This window comes from Rhinolophus sinicus, linkage group LG13 (assembly GCF_036562045.2).
Source record: "Rhinolophus sinicus isolate RSC01 linkage group LG13, ASM3656204v1, whole genome shotgun sequence".
NCBI lineage: Eukaryota > Metazoa > Chordata > Mammalia > Chiroptera > Rhinolophidae > Rhinolophus > Rhinolophus sinicus.
Genome location: NC_133762.1, coordinates 35,917,921 through 35,942,745, shown reverse-complemented (window position 1 = coordinate 35,942,745; position 24,825 = coordinate 35,917,921). Strand labels below are relative to the sequence as shown.

At 41.2% G+C, this 24,825-nt stretch overlaps 1 protein-coding gene across 6 annotated transcripts in view; it reads left to right on the top strand.

Moving 5' to 3' along the window:
- The window catches only part of PHF20 (PHD finger protein 20), a 116,270-nt gene that overhangs the window by 75,146 nt on the left and 16,299 nt on the right, over window positions 1-24,825 (top strand). For all 6 annotated transcript variants that reach the window (XM_074317600.1, XM_019733064.2, XM_019733056.2 and 3 more), the window contains 4 exons: window positions 9,716-9,994; window positions 17,481-17,579; window positions 18,289-18,453; window positions 19,384-19,562. In XM_074317600.1, coding sequence (XP_074173701.1) covers window positions 9,716-9,994; window positions 17,481-17,579; window positions 18,289-18,453; window positions 19,384-19,562 — 722 coding nt within the window. The remainder of the gene's footprint in view (window positions 1-9,715; window positions 9,995-17,480; window positions 17,580-18,288; window positions 18,454-19,383; window positions 19,563-24,825) is intronic.

Below are 24,825 nucleotides of genomic sequence, written 5' to 3'. Positions count from 1 at the left end.
TTCAAAGCTGAGAAAGTTATTCCTTCACAGACTTGGAAAATGTTTTATTCATTATATTACAGTATTTAAAGTACATGTCAAAAAAGTATTCAACTCCTGGGTTCATGTGGTGCTGTTACTTGACTAGGATACTGACCGTATTAGGGCTTGTTGCTGAGGGAACACAAGACAATGAGAAGTGGCCCTTATCCTCTGGCTGGAGAAGTGACAAATGACAGGATCCAGGAGCAGATCCAAAGTGCTAAAGATGGGGTGCAGCAGATAGTCAGTCATTTGTGCCAGGAGTCGATGGCATGTGGTTCTTGAGAGCCAGGGCCATCTGGACGTCTTCCTGCACATGGAGTGAGCTGGGTCTGGGTGGAAGTGAAGAGTTGGCTGAGCCCGGGGGGGATGGCAGGGAGAGGGCACAGTAAGAGCAGAGGTGTGAGCTGTGGGAGCATGAGCGGTTGCGGGGGCCAGCAGTAGGCTGGGGCAGACCTGAGGCCTCACCGTGGTGGATTCATGGGAGATAAGCTGGGAAAGCAGGATGGTACTTAGATTGACATGGGCTTAGAATGCCAGACCGAGTATTGCCAATCAGACTGAATATAACCATCACAGTCATCTAACTGTGCGGTTTTGAGGTACTGGCAATGGATACACACGAAAAAAGAGTGAAATAGGACATTTATTTCTAAGCCAAGTTTCAGAAAACATAGTTAAAAAACTTTTTTAGTATAAAAGTAATGTATGCTTACTATAAAAAAAGAAACTATAAAGCATTATCCAAGCATATAGAAAATGAGAGGGCTTCTGATCCTACTCTGTATTATCTATTGCCGTGTAACAATATTAGCACAAACATAGTGGCTTAAAACAACGCATTTGTTTTCTCAGTTTCTGTGGATGAGGAGCCCAGGTATAGCTTCACTGGATTCTCTGCAAGGCTTCAATCAAGGAGTTGGCCAGGGCTGTGTTCTCAGCTGAAAACTACTGGGGAAGGATCTGCTTCTAGGCTCACATGATTGTTGGCAGCTTTCAGTTCCTGCAGGAAGTCAGACTGATGGCCACAGTTTTTTGCTGGCATTCTCAGCTCCTTGCCACATGGTCCTCTCCGTAGAGTAGCTCACAACATAACAGCTTGTTTCATCAAGCTAGCAAGAGGCTGTGCTAACTAGTAAGATGGACATTACAATCTTACATAAAATGATCAGGAAAGTGACAAACTGTCACCTTTGCCATATTCTATTAGAGGCAAGTGACCAGTCCTGCCCATACTCAAGGGGAGGGGATTTATACATGGGTGTCAGTACCAGAAGGCAGGGATTATTAAGAGACATTTTATAGTCTGTCCCCACTTTCACCACCAAAAAAATTGAAAAATACAAAAATAAAACAAACATTCCTTAGAGTTACCATTATTAAAACCAAATTCAAATTCTGTGCACTGTTTTTCTCTGTCTAGTAGTAATTTGGGAGAGGCAAGAGCAAAGGGTGCCTGGGAGCCAGGGAAGAGCTCTATGCTTTGATTCCTTCAAACATCTGTTAATCATGAGGAAGAGCACAGAGCATGGAAATAGTAATACCAGTAACTGTTTGCAAAGATTGATTTCCATATGACTTTCTAAAACAGGAATAAATGGGTTTCTACCCCAGGGGCAAATTCCATTATCCCTAGCTTTTGAACTGGGCTTCCATGGGTTTTTTTTGTTTGTTTGTTTGTTTGTTTGTTTGTTTGTTTTTAAAGTTTATTGGGGTGACAATTGTTAGTAGTTACGTAGATTTCAGTTACATAGATTTCAGGTGAACAATTCTGTATTACATCATCTATAAATCCCATTGTGTGTTCACCACCCAGAGTCAGTTCTCCTTCCATCACCATATATTTAAGATTTTATTGGGGAAGGGGAACAGGACTTTATTGAGGAACAGTGTGTACTTCTAGGACTTTTTTCCAAGTCAAGTTGTTGTCCTTTCAATCATAGTTGTGGAGGGTACCATTCAGCTTCAAGTTGTTGTCCTTTCAGTCTTAGTTGTGGAGGGCGCAGCTCAGCTCCAGGTCCAGTTCCCGTTTTCTAGTTGCAGGGGGCGCAGCCCATCATCCCTTGCAGGCGTCGAACCGGCAACCTTGTGGTTGAGAGGATGCGCTCCAACCAACAGCCATCCGGGAGGCAGCTCAGCTCAAGGTGCCGCCGTGTTCAATCTTAGTTGCAGGGCGCGCTGCCCACCATCGCTTGTGGGACTTGAGGAATTGAACTGGCAACCTTGCGGTTAAGAGCCCACTGGCCCATGTGGGAATTGAACCGGCAGCCTTCAGAGTTAGGAGCATGGAGCTCTAACCGCCTGAGCCACTGGGCTGGCCCGATCCCACGAGGTTTTAATGTACGTATTTTCTGCTCTCTGTCCTAGTAACTGCTCCCATCTTGACAAGGACCATAGTATTCCAAGAGTGGATGACGTCACTTAGCTGGTGCCATCAGTGACATAAGTTCCAAATGAACTATCCTCCCCTTGGGAAATACACACCTATATGTGAGACTTGGAATTCATATAGACAGTGGCCAGTAGGCCCTTTTGGCAACCAGAGGCTCTCCTAGTTTCTCGACCATGCTTCCACCACCATGTTTCTTTTGTCACTGGAACATCTTTCTGAAGAGGAGTGTAATATGAAAATATAAAAGAATTTTTTTTCTACTATGAAAATAATATGGCTATTATAAAAATTAGAAAATATGGAAAAGTAAAGAAAACTGATTCTTTAAACATTTCTCATTTATTTTTTAATTTTTATTGGTTAAACATTTATATAATTTACGAAGTGGTCCCCCAGTAAGTCTAGTACCCACCTGACAACACACATACTGTGCATGTTTCCCCAAAAATAAGACCTAGCCGGACAATCAGCTCATGCATCTTTTGGAGCAAAAATTAATATAAGATCGGATCTTATAGTAAAATAAGACCGGATCTTATATTAATTTTTGCTCCGACATATGCATTAGAGCTGATTGTCCAGCTAGGTCTTATTTTTGGGGAAACACAGTAGTTATTACAATATTATTGACTATATTCTCTATGCTGTACTTTACATCTCCGTGACTATTTTATAACTATCAATTTGTACTTTTTAATCCCTTCACCTTTGTCACCCAGCCCACCAACCTCCTTCCCATAAGGCAACCATCAAACTGATTTTTTTTTTTTTACTTAAAATCCCTTAACCAAAAAGTTGCCATTATTTACATTCTTACAATTCCAAAAAAACTCATATATACTATTATATTTATATATTATTTTTATACGTATTCTTATGTTTTGCTTATAACGTATTTTGTGGGGTGTTTTGAGCATAGTTATGCTGTGCATATTTTATTTTTTTAATTCTTCCTTTTAAAATGTAAAACACTTTTGCTGGTTATATCATTTTACTGTTCCTGTTGTGCTTTTATTAATTACCATTAATATCCAGTTTTTGATTAATAAAATGGGCAATTAGGTGTTAAAATTTTGCAGGTTATGCCACTGATACATGGGTTCCTGGCTGGGAGTATGCATAATTTTGATTGTTTTAGGTAAATTACTGTGAGGTCAGACAACCAGGATGACAACTAATGCTCAAGTGACCTGTTGCAGTTAATAATGGGTATTCTCTTCTGTTACCTCATGGAAACATGTGGGAGCCTTGTGAAATAAGTATTTTTATTCCCACTTGATGAGGAAACAGTCTTGGAGAGGCTCTCTTGTTTGATGTAGAAGTACACAATAAGCACTGTAAGAAGAAAAGAAAGGAGCACATTTTCTGTTTCATTTTGGAATAAGGAGTGAACAGAACCAACTGTAATACAAATAGGAAGGGACAGATACTACAAGATTTATTCCCCATGACATTCTTATGGGAATTCAGAGAAGGCAGAACAGAATCTTTTCTGCCGAGAAGCCAAGGAGAAAGCAAGGGGGTGATTTGAAGGATGAGTACGGCTTGGTTTGCATATGGGAGAAATGTGCCAAGCAGGGAACCACGCGGACTGTACAGGCTGACCTGGCAGCTTTCATTGTGCATACAGACAGCTCGTTGTGGCTGTTGTCAGGGAAAAGTCGGATAAAATTGTGAAGTCTGGAAAATTTTTCATACCTCTGAAAACTTGTTGGGTTCAAAATTAGTACAGTTTGCAGCACCTTCATGAAAAGAACAAATACTTAAGTCTTGGGGTGTTTATATATCTTTTTTTGCTGTTTGCGTTTTAATTTAACATACAACTCTCATTATTAAAAAGTTAACATAAACACTTTTATTACTGTAGAATACTTTTTATCTACTTTTTGATTTGTGGGTCTGAAATTATCAGATTTTGTCATAGACTATTCGTAACTGATTTATACCCTATTTGCTGCTTTTCTCACCCTGGTGCTTGTGTTGATTGTTTTTCCCCCGACAGTGGGTTACTGGCAGGCTTATACTCAGAAGGGCTTGCATATCAATGAGTTATACTTCACTGAGTTGAATTTATGGGGGAATCTTTCAGAATTTCCATGGTTGAAGATTCATAATTCTTAAATCTTCTTTTAATGTTTACTCCTTCAGGCAAAAACCAGCAACTGATTTTTGTCTTATCTATGTTGCTGTCTTGAAAGGGGCTCTTGGTTTGGCCAGGGGCTTGGCGACAGTGACACCTGGAAGTGTCTTCTCTGTTGGGGAGTTTCTCTGTTCACCTGAGCCTCTGTGATCCTAGGCTGCTTCACAGAGGCAGGTGGCCCACTACGTGCCAAGCTTGCTCACCTTTGGAGGCCCTGCTGCTCTCACCTTCTGCTTAGCTGTAAGGACTCAAGTTTGGCTTTTGGAGGGAGGAGTTTTTATCCTGCCAAACTAAACTTTCTTTTGAGAGGCTTACCAGATTGGAAAACTATCTATCTTAGTCCATTTGTGCTGCTATAACAGAATACCCCAGACTGGGTGGCTGATAAACAACAGGAATTTATTTCTCACAGTTGTGGAGGCCGGGAAGTCTGAGATCAAGGCTCCAGCAGATTCAGTGTCTGGTGAGGACCCACTTCCTAGTTCATATTGTTCTCACTGTGTCCTCACATGGTGGAAGGGGCAGGGGAGTCTTTGGGGTCTCTTTTATAAGAGCACTAGTTGCATTCATAACCTAGTCACCTCTCAAAAGCCCCACCTCCAAATACCATCATATTGGAGATAATGTTTTTAACATACACATTTTGGGGATCTATAGCACTATCAGACCAGATATATCTTCATTTCAGCAGATGGTTTGACCACATTTCTCTTGAAAACAATCTGTGGACGCAGGAAATAGCTACATGAGTGCGTTGGTGATCTTCATAGATGAGATTGAATTGGCTTAGGCAACTCTGCCTAGATGGTGTAGATTAATTGGTTGGTGTCAGCCCGAAAGGTGTTCTAATGGCCATCCTCAGCTCTGTCCTACTGGATCTTTATCAACAATTTGGAAAAAGACCTAAGAATACACAGGATTACAGAGTTGAGAATTATGAGATCCTTGGACTGAAATAATCAGATGGACTTTATTAGGGATAAATGTAACTTCCAATGTATAGTTTGAGAAAACTCTTTGGGGAAAGTGGAAATGCAAAGACAACACAGAGTTTAGGATTTTGAGGGCCTAAGCTTGTTGCTTTCCAGCATCGTATAATATGATTTGGTTGCATTAGTAAAAGTAAAATGTCTTAAACAGTGGAGGTAATAATCCCACTGAAGAGCCATACTAGAAATCTTGTGATTGGTTTGGATTTCACATTTTTAGAAGGATGTAGACAAAACTGAGTGCTTACATAGTGCTTTGTCTCCCAGCCAGAGCTTATGAGGGCTGGTTCAAGGTGTGTTTCACCTTGGTTGATAATTATAATAGCTGTCTCCAGCTGCTCCATAAATGACGTAAGCCTATTTATTTATAAGGTGTATTTTATATTTGAAATGGTCTGCTTTGTGCCACATGTATATGTTGTCTTTCGGCTCCTTGGCAGCTCTTTGAAATAGGTGGTATTATTCCCCTTTTGTAGATGAGAAGTTGAATAATCAGATTAGTTAAAAAAAAATATGCACAGCTTATTTACGCAGCTAAGGAAGGCTAGAGCTAGGAGTTAAAGTTGGGCTGTTTCCATGCTAGCATGCTGCCTCCGGCATGGGCATGCGGTGAGGCTGGGAGTGGTGGGGCCTTCTGCTCTCCTGCTGATGAACAGGTTAATTCCTGAACGGCTGTTCCCATTTGTTCATAAACCCAAAATGATGACACTTACATGCCAGACACTTTCCTAGGATCTTCACATGTAATTTATTTAATTCTCACAACTCAGTGAAGAAGTTACCATTATTATCTGCATCCTGCACATGAGGAAACAGGCAGGAGACATAAGTAGAGGAGCCAGGAGTTGAACCAGGCTGTCCAGCACCGAGTCCACACTTTTAATTACTGCCCTGTCTTTGCCTTCTCCCCACGATCAGCATGTGCACCCAGGATGCAAAGTCTTTGTAGAATTGGTCCAAAGTTTTCATTTTCAACTCTTTTTTTTTTATGTACACTATTTTTATTTTTTCTTTAAGTATAATTGATATACAATATTAGTTATATTAGTTTCAGGTGTACAATAAAGTGAGTGATTCAACATTTTTATGCCTTACAATGTGCTCACTCCAGTAATTCTTAGTAATTGTCTGTCAACCATGCAAACTTATCACAGTATTACAGACTATCTCCCTTCACGTTTTTCACCCCCTACTCCGTGGTTCTCTGGCAACCATCCCTGTGGTCTCTGTTTCTGAGTCTGTTTTTGTTTTGTTTGTTCATTTGTTTTCTTAGATTCCACATATAAGTGAAACCATATGATATTCTTTCTTTAACTTATTTCACTTAGCTTCATACCTTCTAGGTCCATCCATGTTGTCACAAATGGCAAGATTTTAGTCTTTTTTATTGCTGAGTAATATTCCGTGTGTGCGTGTCACATCTTGTTTTATCTAGTCATCTATCGATGGACACCTAGGTTGCTTCCATATCTTGGCTATTGTAAATAACACTGCAGTGAATATAGGGTGTATATATCTTTTCAAATTAGTGTTTTTGTTTTCATCTGATAAATACCCAGAAGTGGAATTGCTGGATTGTATAGTAAATCTATTTTTAGTTTTTTGAGGACTCTCCATCCTGTTTTCCATGGTGGCTGCAACCAATTTTCAGTCCCACCAGCAGTACACAAGGGCTCCCTTTTTTATCCACATCCTCACCAACACATGCTATTTGTTGACTCTTTGATAATAGCCGTTCTGACTGGTGTGAAATGGTATCTCATTGTGATTTTGATGTGCATTTCCCTGATGATTTGCGATGTTGAGCATCTTTTTATATGTCTATTGGCCATCTGTATGTCTTCTTTGGAGAGACATCTTTTCGTGTCCTCTGCTCACTTTTGGGTCGGATTATTTTTTTGTTATTGAGTTGTATGAGTTCCTTATATATTTTGGATATCAGCCCCTTATTGATATATCATTTGCAAATCTATTTTCCCATTCAGTCTTTTGGTTTTGTTTATAGATTCCATAGCTGTGCAGAAACTTTTCGGTTTGATGAACTCCCATTTGTTTATTTTTGCTTTGTTTCCCTTGCTAGAGGGGACATATCCAAAAAGATATTACTCAGGCTGGTGTCAAATAGTTTCCTACCTATGTTTTCTTCCAGGAGTCTTATGGTTTTAGGACTTAATGTTTTAAGTCTTTAATCCATCCTGAGTTGATTTTTGTATATGGAGTAAGAGTGTGGTCCGATTTCATTTTTTGCATGTAAATGCTCAGTTTTCCCAACACCACTTGTTGGAGATCGTTTTCAATTCTTAACGTTTTTTAAAAATTCAAAGATACTTATATTTTAGTATTCTTTTTTTGCATTATAAATAAGTATGTCACAAACTTAGGTCTTAAACACGAGTCAGAGGATGGCTGAGTTTACGTAAACTGGATTGCTGTAGTCAGGTGGTGGCAGGCATTACTACTCTCTCTCAGCCCTTCGCTTTGTTCACATGGCAGGAAGTGGAGTTGTCTGGGATAATTTTTGAAAGACTGTGTCATATGGAAGAGGAATTATTAGGTTGTAGCTTATGAAATGGCCAATATTTAACCTTTTTAACCTAAAAAAGTGACATCTCTATGGTTCAACCTCATTGGCCCACGAAGAGGAAATTCCAGAGAAACCATTTGTATTTAGTTTTCAGAAAGAATTTTAGGATATGTTGGAAGTTTGCGTTTTGAATTTCTCCACTGACATCCTTGTCCTGTACAACTGTTAGTCTGAGAAGTATGCATTCCATTTTACTTTGTTGCTTTTTGTTCTCTTAACTGCTTCTAACTGTTTTGAGCTTCTTAAATCTCTTGTCATGGATAGAACGTGATTTTAAGGAGTTTTGCTTTGGGATGTGTGTGTCTGTGTGTAGAATATTGTACTTTAAAATTGCCCATATATCATTACAGCATCTATCAGATCATTCCCTAGTGCTGCATTGGAAATAGAGTATGATTTAGATTGAGTTTACGAATTTTTTAAATTCCTTTTGATTCTGGAATGGTACTTGAAAAAATAATCATAACATTTACCAGAGGTTCAGCACACTATCTGCTTCTAATGGAACTTCTGTCATTGCATTTAGGAAAAATTTGATGCACCCAAGAAAGGCTATTCTTGGGTGACCTATTCTGTAGAGTAGGAGTGACTTACTTGAGTTTAAGGTCTTTGCTCTCATTAGGGTGAGGGCATTGTGGAGGGAGTCTTCAATAAACTGATTAAAATTTTTTTAAAAAATTTCAATTACAATTGACATACAATATAATATTAGTCTCATGTGACAGCATTGTGATTAGACAGTTATATAACTTAGGAATTGATCACCCCAAGTCCAGTACCCATTTGACACCATATATAATTATTACACTGTTACTGGCCATAATTAAACTGATTTTCTAACACATGTGAAGGCCTTTTGACAGCTTTACTTTTTGTCATTGAAGCATAGACAGACCATTGACTTCTGTTTATTTGGTTTTGGGAGACTTAAACTTTTTTGTCTCTTGAATTTAATCATTGAGTCCTCCAAGTTCTTCTCATGCTTTCTAGCTCCATTCAGTTGGTCGTCTTTCTTTTTTCCCCCTTATAGTCTCTGAGTCATTTTGATCAAAGTACATGTTAGTGAAATCTCAAAAAAGCTCAATACCAAAACCTTTGTAACAGTTACACTCTCTTTGTTCAAAAACTGTCGTAAGATCCTTTAGGTTTAATAAAGAGATCCCGTCAGAATGACCCCTAGTTTTGTCTACACAGAGAGGTACCAGAATGGTGTTGAGTCTGAATCTGGTCCAACTCATGAATAACAAGTGCTGGGTTGAGGTCCTGATTTTTGTTTTTAGTATTTTCCCTTGTTCTTTTCCCTAAGTCTGAAACCATGAGAACTTGTATGGCCGCTTTATACAAACAAATAAACAAACAAGGAAACAAAGTTGGTCGCTTTTTTCAAAAGTTGTATCACAGTTGAATCTCTGTTATTTACCCTGATGTTATATCCATTCTCTCCAAAGAGTAATCTTGGGAGGTAATGGCAGTCTGATTGATGCCTCAGCTTTGTATGTATGCTACTCTTTCACATTGTATTGCCATGTGTTAATGTGTATGTTGTAATAATTAGGTAAACACAAGGGATCTTTGTTTTTGTTTTTCAGTAACAAATACTTTTAAGAAAACAGATGACTTCGTGACATCTAAAGCACCAGCTATCGACCTAGACCACAAATTTAGGTGCAAGGTTGTGGATTGTTTAAAATTTTTCCGCAAAGCCAAACTGTTGCACTATCACATGAAGTATTTCCACGGAATGGAGAAGTCTCCAGAGCCAGAGGAGAACCCAGGAAAGAGGCATGTCCAAACGAGAGGCTCTTCAGCTTCAGACAAGGCCAGCCAGGAAAGCCTGACCAGGAAGCGAGTCTCTGCCAGTTCCCCAAGTAAGTGTTTTCATTTTGTGTTGTGTCTATATCACAGAGGGTAGTTCTGCTGCTTGGGTCACAGTGCTTGCATTTCCGACACAGAAAGCAGGTATTAGGTTGGTCTGGTCCAGCTGAATCCCAAAAGACTGAAAATGACAAGTGATCCTCAGGAGTTCCATCATGGAGCTGTGGCCCTCCTGGAGGAAGCAGAGGTGCCTAACTGTTGTTCTTACCTCAGTGTCTTGCTCCTCAAGTTAACCTTGAGAATGTCGCTTAGCCTGTGAAGGCCTTGATACTCCCCGTATAAAGTGGGGACAGTCAAGGAAAGAGAGCTCCTTCCAAAGCCAGCTCAGCTTGTGCTCAGAGCAGCATGGATGCAATCATCCATTGCCCATCCCGGCCAGCAGGACAAAAGGAACAAAAGAACTAAAAGGTGACGTATGATTTTTTTATGAGGTCCAAATTTGAGTCTGATTTCAACATAATTGCAACTGAAGATGTTTCCCTGTAGCACTGTTTATTTTTCAGTTATAGTTGACATTCATTATTATTTTATATTAGTTTCAGGTGTACAGCATAGTTAGACATTTATATAATTTATGAAGTGACCCCACCCCAGTTAGTTTAGTACCCACCTGGCACTATACATAGTTTTTATAACATTATTGACTGTATTCCTATGCTTTGCTTTACATCCCTGTGACTGTTTTGTAACTACCATTTTGTACTTCTTAATCTCTTCACCTTTTTCACCCAGCCCCCCAAACTCCCTCCTGTCTGGTAACCATCAGTTTGTTCTCTGTATCTGTTTCTGGGGATTGTTTTTTGTTGTTGTTTGTTTTGTTCTTTAGATTCCACGTGTAAGTGAGAATATATGGTATTTGTCTTTCTCTGACTTAATTTCACTTAGTACAATACCCTATAAGTCCACCCATGTTGTTGCAAATGGTAAGATTTCATCCTTTTTATGACTGAGTAATACTCCATTGTAGATACGTATCATGTCTTCTTTATCCAATCTTCTATGATGGACACTTAGGTTATGTCCATATCTTGGCTATTGTAGACAATGCTGCAGTGAACATAGGGGTGCAGATATCTTTTCGTATTAGTGTTTTGGATTTCTTCAGATAAATACCCAGAAGTGGCATTACTGAGTCATAAGGTAGTTCTATTTTTAATTTTTTGAGTAACTGTTTTCCATAGTGGCTGCACCAATTTGCAATCCCACCAACAGTACAGTACTGTATATTTTACATAGAAACTACAATGGTGGTAGTAAGGGTTATGTTTTATTACAGATATCCTGTTTTGAAGATTTCTTCTGAAACTTATAGAAATTGAAAAATTACACATTTCTGGGGAACTGCAGAAGAATTAACGAGTTTCCTGTAAATTCTATGAGCTTCTCAGCGTCTTTTTACCTGAAATTGTAACATTATGATATATGTTGGAAGCTTCTAGCTTCTCCATTAAAATACACTAGTTATTAGATGGCATGTAGAACTCTGGGTCATCTGACAGCAGGTATAAAATCAGGTTTCAGGATGGTAGGTCAGGGCCATGCAGACTAAGGTGGTCTCTGACCCTGTGTGTGAAATAGACAAAAGTTGCCATTTGGTATAATTAATAAGCCTGGGTGATTGATTTTCTACTTTTATGTACTGTCCTTGGATCTCATACTAATATACAGTAAGTCCTCACTTAATGTCGTCGATAGATTCTGAGACTTTAAGTGAAAGGGTGTATAACAAAGCCAATTTTACCATAGGCTGATTGATCTAAAGAAGAGTTAAGTCCTGTTTCTGCCACTCACCAGCAGGTGCCTCGGTTATTATCATCTGTGTACTGGGGTCTAGACCCTCATCATGCTTCTGGCTATCAGTGAGAGCAAACAGCAGGGGGTTAAGATTCCACAGGCCCCAGCGCTGCAGAAGGCACCCCCCTGTTCCAGGCATCTCCCCTCGCTTTTCTCCCATCAAAGCCTCTGTCTGTTTCCTCATGGTTTTGCTGGTACTTGACTAATCCAATAACTAAATTTTTTAAGATTTGAAAGAATAAAACCAGCTCAGTCGCTCGCCTGTTTTCTTGGCATACCTAGGTTTCTCTTCAGATTTCTAAGAAAGCCTTTATCTTTTAGGAGTAGCATTTCAGACAGTTGTGGGGAGTTCAGTTGAGCACATATTTCAAAGTGAGACTCTGACACCAGGCAGCCTGTGTCCTGAACTTGACATTATGCTTAAGTAGAAGACAAAATATTATAGGATTTGTGCTGCTTGGGGATAATTACTGTAAAAAAAAAAAAAGTACCCCTGTTATGCTGAGTGCTCTGATTATGGCAAATGGAAGCTTGGGTTCTGATGGATTTCTCAGATGGAGACTCCTGGCTCTTCTAGTCCATCAGGACCAGAAAACGCTCTGCAGAGATTTTTTTTTTTCCTGCTGATAACCTTGAGCAGGAGAAGCAGTCGTGATCTGAGAGTCTATAGAGCAAATCTTAGTAGCAGTCCTGCTCCTGTCTGCTTGTGATCTGAGCTCTTCACAGATCTCATTTCCTCATTTCTAAAGTGATGATGTCAGACTAGGCATTAACGAGACAAAGCCCTTTCACGTGGGGAGAAAAGCACATAAACAGATACAGTGAAAAGGGCTAAGTCTTATATTAGGGACACATAAAGTGCTGTCGGAACACAGATTCAGATTTTGCCTGTAGAGCAAGGGTGGGGTGTTGAGAGGAGGAGGTGACATTTGAGTTAGGCCTGAAAGGGTGAGGGTAGGACCAGAAGGCAGGAGGATGGGAAAAGGTACCCTGTGCTGGGAACAAGCAGAGCAAAGGTTCAGGGGTATTGAGAGCAGCAAACTGGCATGATCGTCTGTCCCGAAGGTGCCCCTCTGACTCGGGCCTTCATGGGTTTCCTCTTCCCTCAGCTAGGCCTTCAGTCCCGTAAGGGAATTTGGAAGGTCAATTTAGATTTGCTTTTCCAAATGAACTTTCTCAGAATATCAGAATGTATTTAATAAATTCTCTTCAGGGGCAAGTTTGGGCTTCCTTGGTATTTGGGTCTGATTCTGCATAAATGCGTTCAGTCCTGATTAGAGGTTTGGCCCAGAAAGAACATTCTAGGATCAACGGGAACCTCACCTGTGCTTCTTACCTGTTGTCACATCCATTTGGTTCATATTCTACCTCTGGATAAACCTTGACTTTAGGCCAGAATGAGCCCTGGGGCACCAAAGTGGGTACTTCTTTGTCGCCATCTGTACCTTTTCTTGTGGTACTAGACTGGCCTTCTCACAGGGATGTGCCCTCTGTCCCCTTAATGGGAAGAGAGCAGTATGAGCTTAATTAGGGTACAGATTACGATGCTAAAGTAGCTGCTTCAACATGACAGGTTTATTTCCCTCTCGGTCCAGACTGCAAGCTCTTCACTTAAAGTCACAGAACCTCTGTGCTGCGGCTGTGTGAGTTGTCTGAGGCCAGCCTTCTCATTGTCCCAGCAGGCCCGAGGTGTTGCTTTCCTCTGCATGGTCCATAATTGCTCACCACCTTGCCTGTCCTCCAGCTGCTGGGCAGGGAAAGGGAGAGCATGCCTCTTTTCGTAAGGGTATAACCTAGACTACCCCACCTCCCTTCTGTTCATATCCTGAACCTCTGTACTTGGCTATCCCTCAGTCAGGGGCAGCTGGGAACGTGTTCTCTTTTCCTGTGCATTAAGTGGAGAAATGGGTATTGGGAAAGGCATAGCAGTCTCTGCCATGAGCTAAAGCAAAAAAGAAAAAGAAAAGAAAATGCAGGGCTCGAGGGAGGGTTTATCAGTCCTTTTGGGCTGATGTGTGGGGTCGGGGACTTACGGGAGATGAGGCCAGGAAGGTGGACATGGTGACACGCTGTGTTAGGCCGTGCGCATCAATTCTCCGATGGGCAGTGAGAAGCTCAGGAGCATGGCGAGTCATCTCTGCCCCTCGTGCAGGTCAGACACGATCTGGTCTGCGCTTGCTCCAGCTCTGTGGCCGCGCTCTGTGGTGTACAAGCGGTTTGCCCACGGGGGAGGGGGATGTTACTGTTTCCTCTTCCCTCCTGGAAGCAGCAGGCTGGAGTGATGATCTGATGGAGAGATAGGGAGCAGGCTGTGCAGAGGGAGCAAGAAGGTATTTCTCTTGATGGGCGCCTGCAGCCTGACGAGAGGACAAGTGGCCATCCTGGGAAAGCCTGGCCCTCCTCAGGTGACAAGCTGTTCTCTGATCCAGAGGACTGGCAGGAAGTCGCTCTTGGTCCAACTGAGTCTGGGCATTTGGGATGAAGCCCTACAGCCAGGTACATGTTCTGTGGGTCGCGAAACAGTTGGCTAAGCTATTTGAAGAGAGAGCTGACAGCAGACCAACACCACTTCTGGGCAGAATGTCGCAAACAAGATAATAACAGCTACTGTTTGAATACTTGCCAGGTGTTGGGCAGCGTGCCACGTTCTTTACTTGCAGGGTCTTATTTAATCCTTAAAACAAATGCTAGGAGACGAGTGCTATTGTTTCTACTCTAGATTGGAACTGAGGTGCAGATGAGATGGAGTCACCTGAAGCAATGTCTACATATTCAGCAGGTGGTGGAGCCACGGTTTGAATCTAGTTGTAGAGCCCATACTCTCACCTCTAGGCTCTGCTGTATTTAAGGGAAGGATACTCTGCCCCTGGGCCCTGGAGGGGGAAATAGGAATGCCTCCCTGCACGAGACTTCCTGTGCACCTGGGTAGTCTGAATGAGCGCTGCCTGTGGTCCCCTTGTCTGCCCCTGTTCCTCAGGGACGCACGTGGGTTACCTTAGTCCCTGATGGGCAATTCTCCCTGTGAGCTCTGCCACCTAAGGCCACATACGACTTCACAGTCTTCAGCCAGAAGCCAGGGTGAGCCTCTGAAGGCTTCTCTCTTCCCTTGCGTTCAGGGAACATGGGCTTCTATAGAACAACTGGAATATCTATTCTTTTTATCTTCATCGCTTACTCCTCTCATTGAAGCCTCAGGAGGGGCCTCTTTAAAGCTTAATATGGCCATGTTTCTGACCCACTGTAACACTTGGGATGCTTTTAGTTACACGTAACAGGAAACCCAATTTGAATTGACTCCACAATAAAGGGGAGTCCAGGGGAGGTACAACTCCAGGCCTGCTGATTGAGGACCCAGTGTCTCTCCCTCTCGCCTGCCACTGCGGTTTTCAGGTTGAATACCCTTGGGGCCATACATGGTAGCCAGTATCATTTAAGGCTCCGTGCTGCTTCCTTCAAACCTAACGAGAGTAAGAGCATACCCTTTTTATAAACATTGGACCAGAGTCCTAAGTTTGGGTCGGAATAGTCCATTCCTGTTCCTGCCTTCGGAACCAGTTGCCCCAGGCTCAGGCTGTCTAAGCCTGTCACTGTGACACACGGGGCATGGGATTACTCTTACTGGTTTACTGAGTGTGGAGTCAGTGCTGTCCAAACCCTTTAGATGCTGCACAGTGAGGTAGGGGTAGGAAAGGTTCTGGAGGTGTCCACCATGTCTACTCCCCCAGCAAGCACTACGTGAAAGGAGAAACGTGCCCCGCCAGGGAAGGGTGGTGGGGGCTGAGCTATAGAGCTGACCCATGCCCTGTGCTTGTTTCCTGTTACGGGGCTCACGACTTGGAGGCCCAAGGGTTCTGACAGGTCTCAGTTCTCCTTTTCTGTACACTCACTTATGTGATCTTGCAGATTCTCTGAATTGCACTTCTCCTCTATAAAGTGGTAATGAGGGTAAAGTATTTGTATTTTATGCAAAATTGAAGTTTACCAGTTTGAAGTTGTGAATTATAAAAAGTTTTATGTACAAAATCTGAATTAATGCAGACCCCAAGAAATTGAGAAAATTCATCAACTACATGATTTGAAAGTTGGTAGGCCAATGAGAGTGTGTTCATTATACCTTTATTTTATGAGAATATTAATCACAAATTATGTGAATTTGAATAATGTGGGGTCTTCAGGAATCCCTTATATGGAATGAACTGCCCCATCCTTCTCTTACTGCCTGTTGTTCCCTAAAGGATGTGATGCTGTATTATAAAATGTGAAATGCAAAAAAGATTGTTTTTAGAGAAGCCCAAAGGCACTCCCATACTTAGGTGCCAGTGGAGTCTGCCCTGGCTTTGGCAGTTTAGACCTTACATCTTCACCTTGATCTCAGGGATCCAGGACCTAGGTGACACCTTTTCTTCAGCCCGTTCTGCTACTGACTGGGTTACTGCTGTTCACATTTCACTGAACTAATGCATATGGTTACTTTAGTTTAGAGGCTCTCAAGACCTGAATTCACAAATTAAGAACTGGATTGGGCAACAGTTTCTGTAGGTGTGTGGGTGAAGGTACATCAAATCCTATTACTCCTTTACTCAGATCCTTCGAGAAGCCCCCTAAGTCACTCATGGTAGAGGCCAACTTCCTTATAAGGTCCTGCGTGATCTGCCTCTAGCCCACATCATCATCTTTCCCTCTACCTAATTCTAATTTCAATTCCAATGCAGACATACAGGCCTCCTTGCTACTTACTGATTTCAAGTTCCAACTGTTCATTGTTAATATATGGGAAAGCAATGGACTTTTGTATATTAACCTTATATCTTGTAACCCTGCTATAACTACTGTTAGTTCCAATTTTTGTTTTTGTGTGAATTCTTTGGGGTTTACCACATAGCCAGTTATGTCTATGCAAACAGCTTTATTTCTTCCTTTTCCAGTCTGTATTTTATTGTACTAGCTAGGATGTTTAGTATGATGTTGAGCAGGGACAAAAAGTTTGGATGGGGGTATCAATAACTTAAGGAGTTTTGCTGTGGAGAGTAGCAGAGAATGAAGTTGTGGTATTTGGAAGGTTTGAATTGGTCCTTTTTCATGGGTAATTTTATGTTTTGTGAATTGTACCTAAATTAAAAAGGGAAAAAAAAAAGAGTTAAAAAAAATCCTGACACCCAGGTCACACCTGAAGCCAATTAAATCAGAATCTCTGGGGGTGGGACCTGGGCATTCACTTTTTAAAAGTCTCCCCCAGTGATTGCAGTATGTGATACACCAGTATTGAGAAGCATTGATCTAAGTAAGGTCAGTAAACTTTTTCTGTAAAGGGTCAGACAATGAATATTCAGCTTTGAGAGCCACAAGGTCTCTGTCTTCACTACTCAGATCTGCTGTTGAAGCATGACAGCAGCCATAGTCAGCATATAATGAATGAGCGTGGTGTGTTTCAGTAAAATTCAGGCACAATAACAGGCGGTGGCCAGAATTTGCTGACTCCAGGTCTGAAGGCTAAATGATGGAGGAGGGGATCCAGAGCCGTGAGGTGGGTGGAAGGTGACCTCCCAGGCAGAACAGACCCGGAACTCTGTTCTACCACCTATTTTCATTCATCATGTTGGACATGCTTACTTAGTTAACAGTAAATACCCAGAGTAGAAAACAAAGCGTTAGAATGCCAATACTTATACTTGTATTTATTTCTAGCTGCAAAAGACAAGGAAAAGAATAAAGAGAAGAAATTCAAAGAGTTTGTGAGAGTGAAGCCAAAGAAGAAAAAGAAAAAGAAAAAGAAAACCAAACCTGGTAATGTTTCCCTTGGGTTTCCTTACCATGCATGGGTGGGCCACGGGGTTGCTTTCTCCCCAGGCCTGGCCTCCCGGCCTGCACTGAGGAGAGGAAGGGCCAGCAGCCCTTTAATGGAGCTTGTGGGCTCAGCCGAGCATGGGCCCTGGCAGGGGAGGAGCCCACTCACCCCGGAGTTACAAGGCCACTGGCGTTTAGAGAAGCCCTCCCTTGGGCTGCACTGGCCAGTGTGCCCTGTCACAGGGCAGTGCGTGTGACAGCCTCGTAGTAGCAGAGGATAGGGCTGTGGGTACAGACGTAACTCAAACACATGTCTGAACCCTTTGAGGAAAGGATGCACTTCTTGAAAAGAATATGTCTAGCCCTCACAGAAATGTTGGGTTTTTAAGAAAATCAGTGTTTCAACCTTTCAAATGTGGCTAAAGGGACACCACATTTTATTCTCAGTGTATCTGTGGCTTAGAAGAACAGTCTTACCAGAAAAGGGGGAAGAAAGGTGATGATGAGGAGGAATCTTTTGGTTTTGAGGTGCTCAGAGGTAGCCAGAGGAGTTAATCCCTAAATCGCTCCTCCACACCCCTTTGTACTGGAATTGCGCTCAAACCTTTGAGCTGTTTGAACAGTGGAGCTGTTGGTTGGATGGGATTGATTCTGGAATGCCCTGATGATGTCTGGGGGTGCTAATGCCTTCCTGATCCTGTTCTTCCAGAATGCCCCTGCAGCGAGGAGATCAGTGACACCTCCCAGGAACCCTCTCCACCCAAAGCATTTGCTGTCACCAGGTGTGCGTCTTCACACAAGCCCGGGGTCCATATGAGCCCACAGCTCCATGGCTCAGAATCCGGAAACCACAAAGGGAAAGTGAAAGTATCTGGTAAGGAGGCCCTGCTGGCTTGATCATTTCCATCGCACTGCAGTCAGAGAAGGCTGGGTTTATGTGGGTACTGCAATCTACTCCCTAGGCTCTCTGCAAGCATAATCTGTTATATTTTTAAAATAAGAAGTACATTACATGAAACAAGGGCCATTCTGTACCTTCTCTGAACTTCCCTTTCCAACTTTGCTCTTAGTTGAATGCCTTTTAGGGACCTCCAAGCCAGTGCGTCCGTAACCAAATCCATTATCCCCATCCCCTTGCACCCCTGCCCTCGCTTTCCTCCATTTCTTGTCTGATGGCCTCTGCGTCTGACCTGGTTGCTCAGGGAAATCTGAGTCAACCTTGAAGCTACACCTTCTCTAGCAACTTACAGGGTGATTGTGAATTTAAAAGGAATTAATAAACGTAGAAAATACTTAGAACAGTATCTGGTCTAGAGTAAGTGATCAATGAAGGTGAGCTGTAACTGACTAATCAGATTCTAGTTCTCATTACCCCTGGAATCTGCTCCTTCTTCACTCCCCACCATCTACAGAGTTTTAAAGGTGACTCTGGATACAGACCTGACTGTAAGCCAGGTCCTGGTTGGTTGGCTGGGATGAGGTTGAAGAACATATGAGAGTCCTGAGGGATGATGACATGTATGTTCGTGAGGAGTTGCAGCTTTTGAGACGAAGAGCTCTGTGACCTTGAGCAGCCACTTACCTTGAGCTTCTCAGTAAAATGAGGAAGTGGAGCTAGGCAGCACATATTGTTTGGGCTATTACTAGATGACAGGCCCTAGGAACAGATTGGAGTCTCCATTTCCCAGCTCTGAAAGTTCATAGAGTAAGTCTGTAAGGTCATTTCCACTGTTGGCAATCTAGGAGTTTAAAAATCTTATAACAGAATTTAAAATAGTGACTGTTGTTTTCCCTTTCTTCCCAGAGGAGGATAATCTGAGTGAGTCCTCTTCCGAGAGCTTTCTTTGGAGCGATGAGGAGTACGGGCAGGACGTCGATGTGACCACCAACCCAGACGAGGAACTTGATGGGGACGACCGCTATGATTTTGAAGTGGTCCGCTGCATCTGCGAGGTTCAGGAGGAAAATGACTTCATGATTCAGGTAGGTAGAGCTTCCAGGAGACAGGTATAGAGAAGCACAAGTTGGTCCTTGGAGGGAATTTCGAGGGACTGCAGTTTGAGGCCTGCAAAAATAACAGGTCACGTCAGAAGCCCCAGATAGGCAGTGTTATCAGCAGTACATGGAGTTTTGCTTTTTTGGTTCAGCTTCCTCTGAATCTCAGGCTGGTGTCAATAGCCTGTTAATAGAAGAAGAGTGGACTTGAGGGATCACTGAGTCTACACCTCTCGTTCTCTGCTTGGGGCGGTGGGGACCCGTAACTGGGAAGAGCCTTGCCTGTGGTCACACAGTGAGGAAGGAGTTGAATAGCAGCTCCCCGAATCTCTGGCAGTTTAATCTTCCTGCAGACCCATACCTTCTCTCTGAGGGGAATTTTCTTTATGGCCTAAAGACATGGAGGCCAGTTTTATAACCTGTCTGTTTCTTGTTTTTTATTTTGCTGACACTTGTATCTATCATTTCCATCTCTGGAATGTGCCTGTGGGGTGGGCCTCCCTGTCTGCTTGCCTCTGGCCCTTCTCTTGCTCTTAATCACAGTTCTGGTGGAGGTGGCTCCTCTCTGGCTGACTGCCAGGGCTGTCAGAAATACCCTCCGTGTCTTGGCAGCTGCCTGATTGTCCAGAGAAGCAGAGTTTTTTAGTAAATCCTGGTTATACTGGTTAGGCTTTTTGGGGAGTGTCTTTCCTTTTGAATCGCCTTCATGATAACCTCTGGGAATTCTGGGTACATACATGAATGGTCTCAAATACTACCTGATATGATGACCCTGAGGATGCCTAGGTCAGTAGTTTTCAAACATTTTCAGCATCAGAACCCCCTTTCCTCTTTCACAGAAAGAGGAACTGGACTCTCACAGAAACCCAAAATGTATAACTGGGGAAAGCGGTAGTTTTGAAAGTTCCAAATGGATAATCTGCACTTTGAAGTTCAGAAGTACGAGTGGTGGGCCTGTCCCATGAGGTCGGATGCGCAGCCACGGTTGTGATAGTTGACGACTTGGCGCATTTCAATCGCTTAGTTGTTTTTCTTTTTTTGTGAGATAAGCCTGATGCACGTGGCCTTTGTATGGGTGACTTTTCCTAAGCAGCATGCTGTGTAGTCACTGTGATTAATCAGGATGCGAGGAAAAGCTTTGTTCCAAGGACAACGTAATACTGAGCTAGCCTAGCAGTGCACAATTATAACATTAAGCTTGGAACACGTTTCCCTGTGCATTTTAAAAGGATGTTACAGATTGTTAGTTTTTATCCTGCCTCTGGATGTGTGCTTTGTTCCAGGACTTGGAAGCCTGATTTGGTCCTCGTTTGTCCCTAGACATCTTTAGTGAGTGAGTAATGGAGGCAGCTCTGCCAAGGCTATTCCGGCTAATTAGCATGAGACCCAGTGCTGACCCTCTGTGGTCCTTTCTCTGTTGACTTTTCTATAAGTAGCAGGGATTGCAGGGTGTTTGGGGGGTAGAGCTTGGTGTGCCATTCTGTGCTATATAAAGAAACGAAGTCAGGAGCTAGTGAGGCCACACCAGCTGTCACATGGCAGAGTCAGGAACTGAGCTCCATCTCCTGCTTCCCAGAGCCATCCCCTCAGCTCAGCTCACACTGTGCCTTCCTATCTGGCATCGTGGTGATGAGCTCACTTCAGGACTTGTTGTGTTGTGTTGTAGGCTTTTTCTGCCTGCTGTCCAGCTGGCATTGTGTTACAGCGGGACAGGTTCTTACTTTTCCCGATCATTATGAGCAATGTACGTTTTCTACTGAGTAACTTTTAGCAAAAGGCATAAATTTAGAAGGAGCTAACACATTTAAAACTTTTTCAATTTATTCATCGTCTAGTGTTAAATGTATTCATCATCTAGGAAGGGTCAAATAATCTTTTCTTAAAATAAATTTTTAACTTTGATAATTTGTACAACCCTAGAATACATTGAAAGTTTGTTTTCTAGAAGATACGTGCATTGATTTTAATTGCTCCAGGGCAAACTTTTTCTTGAAGGACCAGATAATAAATCTTTTAGGCCTTGAGGGCCATACGGTCTCTGTCCTAACTACTCAACTCTGCCCCAAGCAGCTGTCAGCAATATGTAAAATGAATGAGCATGCGTGAGCATGTTCACATAATACTTTATTTATAAAAACAGGACTCCAGCTGATTTGTGGGCTGTAGTTTGCTGGACATTGCCCTAGGCCAACAAATATATATTAGGTGCCAAACCCCAGTAAAGATTGGGTACCAGTTTTAACAAGGAGCCCATTTAAAAAGTGTTGTTTGTTTTGAAATTCATATTGTTTATTTGTTGCTAGCGAATGTATTCACATAGTTCAAAGTCTAAAAAGTAAACATAGGTATACAGAGCAAAGCAGCCCCCTCACCTGTGTCCCTCAACTACCCTGCCCTGTAGGCAGCCTCATCACCTTTTTGTATATCATTCCAGAAACATTCTGTGGCTACACAAGCATTAACAAATATATTCTTTCCATTTTTCCTCCCTTTTTTTCCGCAAAGTATATATATATATCATTTTTAAGTGTATGTGGAATTAAGTGAATTGGCATTGAGTACATTCATATTGCTATGCAACCATATTTCTTTTTAAACACAAATGTTATATGTAGTATTTTCAATATCTTTTTTTGAAGACCATTCCATTTTCAAACATAAAAAAGCTTCCTCATTTTTTGTTTTTTATGGCTGCATAATGAATGGATGGATGATCATTTATTTAACCCTTCCTCTGTTGATGGACATTTGGATTGTTTCTTATCTTAAAAGTGATGTAATGAATAATTTTCTGTAAGTATATCTGTGGGACCAAGTTTTGGAAGTGGAATTCCTGGGCTAAAGGATATGTGCATTTATAATTTTGACAAATACTACTATTTGTCATAGTATGATGTAAAGCCTCCCCCCGGAGGCAGAACCAAAGAACAGTCTCACCAGCACCCTTATAAGTACAAGGTACTGTTGAACTTTTTTATCTTGGCTTTTCAGAGAAGTGGGAAAAAACAGTTTATTAGTATAGCCATTTCATGATTTATTTTTAAATAAACTTTTAAAAAATTTCATAATTGTAGCATTGGAAAATGCAGAAAATCACAAAAAAGAAAGCAAGAATTGCCCAGATTATTTTTGCCTTGGGATAACCAGTTAATACGTATTTTGGAATACACACATACACATGCATATACCAGGGGTGCCCAAAAATGCGTACACATGACTTGTGTTCATCTTTTGTTATTGGTATATATCGAGTATTACAATTTTAATACAAGTTTTTCCTTTCTTAAAATGTGTATACATTTTTTTGGCACCCTCTGTATAAATGAAAATTATGCTCTATAAACAGTTTTTCATGAGAATAACACTTTCGTGGTGAAAGTAGTAAATGTTTGTTAGAAAAACTTCAGGCAGTACATAATGGTAAAAAGAACTGATTGATGTTTACATGTAATCCCCGAATACTGTGTATGTGTTTATTAGTCTCGTTTTATTTCACATTAATTTATATTAATTCAGGTTGTTGTACATTAATTTATTCTTTGGATGGTTCATTTGAACATCTTTTTATTTAAGAATTAGGTTTTTTCCTTTGACTTGTCTGTTCATGTCCTTTTTCATTTTTTTGTTGAATGGTTGGTGATTTTACTAATTTGAATAAGCTTTTTGTAGTATCTTTTTGTATTTCTAACTGAGAATAGTTAGAAATATTTATACCCACTTTGTCACCTCTATTTTGACTTGCCTTACAGATTTTTTTGTTTTTGTGAGGTCAAGTATATTAACTTTTCTTCAGTGGCTTCTGAAATTTGAATAATAGTTGCTTCCTCATTGGAAGTTCATAAAAGTTTATAGAACGGTTAATTAAAAGAATTTTCTCTCGGTTTCTTCTGGTACTTTTAAGGTTTGTTTTTTCTTTTTTAACCATATAAATATTTGAGCCACCTGGAATTTATCCTGGTATAAGGTGAGGCCTATGACTACCCAGTTGTCCCAACATTATGCCCCACCAGTTCCACCTTTATTTACTCTTTCTGTATGTATTTGGATCTTTTCTGGATTCTCTCTTCTTTTCCGTCGATCCATCTGTCCATATATTTGCTTGTATAATTCTATTTTAATTACTGTATCTTTATAATATTTTTAAAATACCTTGTAGGGCTGGTACCCTCTTATTTTTTATATATTTTCTGGCTATTAATTTTAAAATCAGCTCTTATCTAGTTCCAAAGCTATTCATTTATTATTTTATTGGCACTGCATTATTTTTATAGATTAACCCAAGGAGAAATGACATCCTTATGATAATGACTCTTGCTGTTCAGGAATAAAGTACAACTCACCATTGACTTAATAAGTCTCTGTGTCCTCGAAATAGTATTTTAAAACTTTTTAAAACTCTTCATAGAGATCTTGCATGTTTTATTCCTAGATATTTTATCTTAGATGTTTTATTCTTAGATAGTCTTAGATTTATTCTTATTTTATTTTTTCTGTTATTATTCTTGTTCATTTCTAAATTTAAACTTTTAAAAAATGAGTAATGTATTTTAGCCAGACCCACATGAAAAAAGTTATTCTGAAATTTTCAACTTGGCTGTATTTGATTCAATTGTGGTGAATCCTAGTTCTTTTTTCTTTTTTTGAACTGCTTCCTCCAGATATCTTTCTTTCTTTTTTTTTTCAATTAAAGTTTATTGGGATGACAATTGTTAGTAAAGTTACATAGATTTCAGGTGTACAATTCTGTATTACATCATCTATAAATCCCATTGTGTGTTCACCACCCAGAGTCAGTTCTCCTTCCATCACCATATATTTGGAATCCTAGTTCTTAAGACACTTACAAAGTCATTGCTGAGAGAGACTTTCATTCTTATTATTAGTCTGTGTTTTTTGTGTGCTATTAACAGCTTTTGTTGTCGGGCACTCTTTACTTTCCCTCTGAACAAGCCTTAGTGTCCTCATTGGAAATTGAAGACTCTGGACCTGATCGTCATCTGAAGCCTCTCTTCCAGCTCTGCCCTGTTGACTCTGATATGATCAGCTTTCTAGAGGGTTTCTGTCTGCCCACGACAGACCTCTTGATGACGGGGACTGCTGACTCCAAGTGGCTGAAGACTTGCTGAGCTTTGGCCTTTTAGTCCCTTGTGTCCAGGCTGGTGGTCGACCCATAAGGCCATGTCAGGAAGCTCACTGTCCACCTTCCAGAGCTATGCTTTTGGTTGGGTACAAAGATTTAGGGTCATGTTTT